Here is a 6,246-nt window from a genome sequence, read left to right as displayed (position 1 = left end):
GATCCCCTGTCATAATTCATGAAGCCAGTAAAACCTTCAGCCAGGTGGCCGCCTCCTCCTCCTCCTCCAGAGTGGAAGATTAGCGTTACTTGAATCATCAAAAGGCCAATTCGTTTCTGCTGCAAGTAAGAGAGAATCTTGCTCCTCAACGCCACAGCAGAGGCTCTTGTTCAGGCTCTGGGGTAGTACTGCAGCAGTGGCCTTTCTCTTCCCTTCTTCCTCCCCTCCCCTGGTGATAAACGCAGCTGGCCTTTTGAGGAGCTCCTCACAAGCTGGAGGGGCAAGGCAGTGCGCTGGGAGCAGCCTTCTGGTGGCTAGGTACGAACAGAGCGGTTTGCTCTCTCTCAAAATTCACCCCTGCTCCTGGAGAGCCATGGGGAGCTCAGTTCCTGCATTCTAGTGAATATAGGCTGCTCAGAAAGCAGCCTGGTCCATTCCCCAGCTTTCTGGTTTTGAGAGTTTTCCCATGCTACTATGGCAAGTCCTACTTCACACTCTAAAATGTGAGGATTTGACACTAGTTCATTTTCTTCATAGGAGCTTGTTTGGTGCTGTGTTTTGAATTTGTGATGAAAACAGTGTTAACAACACAGGGGTGATTTAGTTATGGCTGAACAGGGCTTGCACAGTGTCAGGGCCTTTTCTATTTCTCATACTGCCCTGCCAGCAAGTAGGCTGGGGGGTGCCCAAGGAGCTGGGGCAGGGCGGCACAGCCAGACAGCTGACTCCAAATGACCATCCCATAAGACATCATGCTCAGCAATAAAAGCTGCAGGGAAGAAGGAAGAAGGGATGGACATTTGGAGATATGGCATTTGTCTTTCCAAGTAAGCATTGGGTATGATGAAGCCCTGCTTTCCTGGAAGTGGCTGAAAAACTGCCTGCCAACGAGAAGTAGGGAATGAATTCTTTGTTTTGCCTTGCTCGCACACGCAGCTTTAACTTTACCTATGAAACTGTCTTTATCTCAACCCACAAGTTTTCTCACTCTTACCCTGCCAATGCTCTCCTCCATCCCACAGGGGTGGGGAGTGAGTGAGTGGCTGGGTGGTGCTGAGCTGCCTACTAGGGTGAAACCACGACAGATGCAGGATAGGATGGAAGTTGTGGGCAGGGGGGAGATCTGTGGCTGAAAGCTGAGAGAGGAGACTGGACCTGGGAGGTCCGTGTTACCTTTGCAGCTTTGTCACAGCTTGCCCTTGAGACCATGTTAGCTTCCTTTCCCGCCTGCAACCAGGTGCTGGTACTGTCCTGCCATGCAGGGAGCTAAGGTAAAGAATTAGGTGAGGTGATGCTGCACAGTAGCAGGCAGAGCACTTTCTTGCTCTCAGGAGATGTAGAGCTGTTACAGAAGCCGTGAGGGTAGGGTATTTTCTGTGGTGGGCACTAGAGGAATTATTATATTAAAAAGTACGTATCGTTAGGAACTCTGGAGGACCTTTGGAAGAAAGTTGTAGGGTGATCTTGTGTGTGCGTGTGTGCGCGTGTCATCTTATCCCCCAAAGTTGCAACCTCATCTTGTCACTTCTAGGGTGTTCATTCTTTCCACCAGCTTCAACTGCTGCTCTTGGTTCTGTTTCCTGAGGTGTGTTCTACACTCCGTGTTAACCTTAACTGTAGATCTTGGATGGGGAGAGGAGAGCTTAGACCTGTTTCCATTTCAGTTACTGCTTTCTACTGCGTGCTGTCTTTCCAGTCACCTTAGTTTTTTCTTTTGCCGCTGTTGCTGTCACAGGTGCAAAAGCAGAATGTGCTGCCTCTGACATCAAAGGACTCACACAGCATGTGGGAAGAGCAATTGAAGTCAAGATCCCACCTTGAAGAGCTTGTTGCTCAGCTTGACAGAGAAAAGGCAGAACTCCTGGAACAGGTGAGCCCAGAAAATTCTCTGGATGCCTAGCCAATACCCCGGAGAACTGTGTCTACGTTTTTGTTGAGTTCTTACAGTCAGCTTTTTCTGTTATCCTTGCCGTTCAGGCTGCGAGTATCTTGTGACTTGGGTATCAGCCAGGAAGCAAATAAAAGCTAGCTGGGTATCTTTGTGTAAATTCTGGAGTGGTTCTATTGGGAAGAGTTCCCAATGTGGTTTGCTATCGGCTGAGCACATTGAGCAAGGCTGCAGTTCCCCAGTTATTTCTTGGATTCCTTCGGGTCATCTTCTGACGCCTTGGTTTCTGGGCAGGGTTAAAATGCTTCATGTTTCCAGTGCAACGTATGGAGGAGCTGCTGCATGTTTTCAGGGTAGTGGGAGCTTAAAAGCCTTCCAGAAAAATGTACTGAAGGAATTTGGGCAAATGAACTAGTACTTGGGAAACAAGAAATGGCTGCCAGTTTCCAAGGGGCAGTCTTTCCCTTTTCTCCTTTTCTGTAGAGGAAAAATGGAAGTACAAAGTCAAAACAGCTGCCAGCTCTCCTCTGGTTTGGCTGAGAAGACACCAAGAGGCAGAACAAGATGTGAATAAGTAAATACCCCCAGAGGAGAGAGGGAGGTAATAGCAGAGGGAAATGAAACATTGAAGAATTGCAAAAGATCAAATTCCTCTGCAAGCCCCTGCCTGCTGGTCCTTGAAGATCCCATGAAAGCTTTAGATTGATCTGTGTTCTCCCATGAGGTACATACTTACGTAATCCCTGTTATGAGTAGAGGAACTGCCGAAAGTGTCCTCCAGCATCTTTTCCACCTTTTTGCCTTGAAGTGTTAGAAGAGCCTTTGCCTCAGTGGGGTCGTCTGTTTCTGTTGTTAGGTGTTGGCCTGTTTGATGTGAAACCCAAAGTCATTAAATGTTCTCAGGAACTTTGTCCCTTGGCGTTCTGTGGCACTTGGCTAACAGATAGAGGCGTACTGCAGCTTCTCTGTGGGGAACGTTAGATGCATATACTGCGCGTAGATACTGTTCCTACGCTGTGTGTGTCATGTATCTTTTCTATTTTGAAAGTGTGAGACTGAAAGAAAGAAAGTGAAGAAGCTGGTAGAGTTGAAACGCCCAGTCGAACTGCGTCTAGATCAAGAAATGAAAAGAAACATCGAACTGCAGAAAGACTGTAAGAGGTATGGCTTTTTAGTATGGTGAAGAGGTATCCCTGACTAGAAGTCAAGCTTTATTGAACTTCACTGTAAAAATAGGTGTATGTAACTGTGAGAAAATTCAAGCCCCGTGTTAATTCTTGCAGGGCGGTTCTGTGCATGAGTCCATAGTTTTCAATAGCTGCCAAAAGAACTGCAAATGCAGGTTGCTGTGCAGTTCTACTGGGCGGGGGGAGGAAGTCTTTTATTCCTCTTTTCAGGTGAAATTTGGACCTTTCAAGGGGTTTGCGGCACAGTAATGCTGGGTTTTTTCTCAGTAAATGCTGGTGTGTAAAGCACGTTAAAGATGAAGCAAGCCACGTCTGCGCTGTTTACGTAAGAGTATGTGAAAAAGGCCGGTTGTTCCTTTGCTTCATTGTTTTCTTGACTCATTTGCTGTGCAGGTTGAATTTTTTGTTGAGAGCTACGAAGAAGCTAAGGGCATATGAGGAGAAAGAGACGGAGTCCCAGCTTAGTTTACAGAGGGAGATGAACAACAACTGCTCTGAAATGGTCAATGAAGTTGGTAGATTAAGAACAAAGGTGAGCTCTGGTTTGTTTGGGGTTTTTTGGTGGTGGTGTTTTTTCTTTTGAAAAACCTGTGTTATTCCTTCCCTGTACTACTTTTCATGCTGTTGATTTTTTTTTTCTTTGCTGCATTTTGGAAGCAACTGCCTTTTCTTGATGCTCCTTCTACTGTTGCAGTAGTAGATGTCTATAACTAATACCGATGTAGTTATCGTTATGGGTAGAGATGAAAACATAACGTGCAAAGCAGTATCTGCAAGGGCACATCAAGGGCAGGCTGCTCTGTAGAAGAAGGGTGAGCCGAGAGTCGCAGCAAGGCTGGCAGGGTCCATGACCTCACGGGCAGTCCCACAGGCTCTCACCAAGAAGAGCGGAATAGGTCCGGTGACAGCAAGCAGGGTCAGCCAAGAGTGCAGATCGCCAGGCCAGTCCATAGGGACTGCAGTCCTACCAGGATGTCACGGCCATGGGTGAGGGTCAGGGCTGAGAGCAGTAAGGCTCGGCACAGGCCTGGCTGCAGCATGAGGCCATGGCAGCGTCTTCGAGGTCTTACAGAGGAATTCCTTCTCTGGAAGAGAGGGAATTAACACCACCATTACTGGGAACAACTGTATGGAGCTGGCTTTGCCCAAGGTCACCGCTTGAGCTCTGTCTTAGGCAGCAGTTGAGCAGAAGGCAGTTCAGGTTTTGCTTTTCTAAATGGTGTCGTTGTTTCCCAGGGCACGATGCAGTTGAGGCGATGCAGAAAAAATTCTGTAACTTACTGCTGGCTAGTAGCTGTCTCGGCCCATCTTTCCCTTGTCATGGGCACCCAGAAGCAGAGTTCCCAGAAGTGCTTTTGAGGTTGCTCTGGCTGTTCAGTAGCACGTAACCTTTGATCTACTTCTCTGCTCATTGCTCAGATTTGTTTTGAGAGCAGCCATGTTTCAGAGCTACGTTCGAGTTTGGAAGGCATTGTAGAATGAGTCAGCTGCCTTTGCAGTGGCTCATTTTTAGTCCAGAAGTTAGTAGTGGGTTTGTGTTTCTGCTGGAGAGTTGTTTCGACTGACAGGGAAGGGCGTTACATTTAGGCGGTTTTAGATAAGTCTCAAGTTTCTACTTTGTTAGAGACTCTTTCAAGTGTTTAGTATGCTGGTTTCCTCCACTTTTATTAAAAAAAGACAGGGTGTTGCGTTTTCTCTTCAACAGGTACAGAAAATGTATGTTTCTGGAGGGGGGAAGAGGAGGATAGAGCTGTAGTTGACGGTTGGGACTTACTGAAAGTCTGATATTTCCTGCAAATTTTTGAAAACAAACTGCGGCTTTGACCTAAAGAGAATATGTCTTCCTCCACCACCGCTGTAAAAGCTGTGTTCTGAACCACTGTTTACAAAACTTTCAGTGTAATGGAAAAAAAAGAGCTTCTGTTTCTTGTCTTGTCCGTTCTGTAATGAAGCTTTGATTGTGTTGACAGCATGTAAAAATTCCTCTAGAGCTTGACACGTGTTGTTTCTGATGAAACCAGAAGGTGGCTAGGTATGGGGGTGTGTGATTTCCCGTGAGCATATGAGCATCTCATGGAAGAATAGCCTTAGTGCTTTTCCACTTAGCCCTATGCGTGAAATGCTGCTAGTTTGGCACCTCTTGGTCCTCTTGATACCTACTGCAGAAGAACTGAGAAAGGATTCCTCAGGCTCCCATCCTATCAGGAATGTTGTGAAAGCTGTTCTTGTTTGAAAAGAAGAGACTGCTTTCACTTTGGTTTTCATACTGAGTCAGCAGATGGTAAATACAGCCTCGATGGCCAACCCCTTTACTGATTTTCACAGAACCGAGTAATTGTAGATCCAAGTTTCCTGGTTCTTTTTTTTTTTTTTTTTTTTTTTTGCTGTCTACAGGTTGGTGACCTTTCCCAGCAGCTGGAGATAGAGTCTAAAAAATGCATGCAGCTAGAAGCACAGAATCAGGATTTGCGAGAAGAGTTGTCCACCATGCGTGGGAACCATGAAAAACTGGAGAAGAGCAAATGCCAGCTGAAAGAAGAGCAGGCTAACCTCAAACATCATTTGGAGACTAACATGGTGGATCGCAGCCAGCTAGAACAATATAAAAGAGAGATGGAAGAACGAGCCGGACAAGAGATAAGACAAAGACTACAAGAAGTCAATCTGGTTTTGCAGGCAAGTGAATTTCTCACGTGTGTCTGTAGTCTCTACTGCATACTTTTGTTGTGGTTGTCATTTTTTTAGTATTTTTGTTTTGGTGCCTGATTCTGTCTGTTAGTGCTGTACTTCTGTCTTTCGTAGAGGGCAGTGGGAGAAGAGAATATGGTTGGGCAAGAGTGCTTTCATGTGTGTGTAATGTGCCTGCAGGTCCCTGAATCAAAAGCTTGCCCAAGATAGATTTCCGTTTTGCAGTTCTTGGGTGGGGGGGAGGTTATCACTGTCCGCTGGTCGTGTTCATCCTGGAATGGGTATTGTCACTTCCAGTTGTCATGGCCAGGCATACAGGTCCTCCTTTGCCATTGTACGGGGAAAAGTGCTCAGAGAAGAAGTCACCAAAGTGGCGGGGTGGCGGGTGGAGATGAGGGATCCTTATAATTTGAGGAAGCCTTTTCTTTATGCCCTGTCCTACAGAGGCGGTGTTCTCTCATTAGTAGCTTTGATGAACAATAG

General features: G+C 46.5%; 1 protein-coding gene across 1 annotated transcript; it reads left to right on the top strand.

Moving 5' to 3' along the window:
• The first annotated feature begins 1,738 nt into the window (after positions 1-1,738).
• LOC142045481 (ankyrin repeat domain-containing protein 26-like) lies at positions 1,739-6,246 on the top strand. The gene is made up of 6 exons (XM_075059053.1): positions 1,739-1,870; positions 2,372-2,612; positions 2,937-3,049; positions 3,469-3,607; positions 5,470-5,751; positions 6,208-6,246. Exons 3-6 carry the CDS (start codon positions 3,012-3,014, stop codon positions 6,244-6,246), a joined length of 498 nt encoding a protein of 165 aa, XP_074915154.1. The 5' UTR covers positions 1,739-1,870; positions 2,372-2,612; positions 2,937-3,011.

Source organism: Buteo buteo, chromosome 28 (genome assembly GCF_964188355.1).
Source record: "Buteo buteo chromosome 28, bButBut1.hap1.1, whole genome shotgun sequence".
Taxonomy (NCBI): domain Eukaryota; kingdom Metazoa; phylum Chordata; class Aves; order Accipitriformes; family Accipitridae; genus Buteo; species Buteo buteo.
The sequence above is the reverse complement of the archived record's forward strand: the minus strand, read 5'-3'. Positions and strand labels throughout refer to the sequence as shown.

What these genes read in the sequence shown, in the direction of transcription:
- LOC142045481 (XM_075059053.1), top strand. Translation starts at nt 3,012, where the DNA reads ATGAAAAGAAACATCGAACTGCAGAAAGACTGTAAGAG. An exon ending in CTGCAGAAAGACTGTAAGAG is followed by an intron (nt 3,050 to 3,468) that starts GTATGGCTTTTT and finishes TTTGCTGTGCAG; the next exon opens with GTTGAATTTTTTGTTGAGAG. An exon ending in AAGTCAATCTGGTTTTGCAG is followed by an intron (nt 5,752 to 6,207) that starts GCAAGTGAATTT and finishes CCTGTCCTACAG; the next exon opens with AGGCGGTGTTCTCTCATTAG.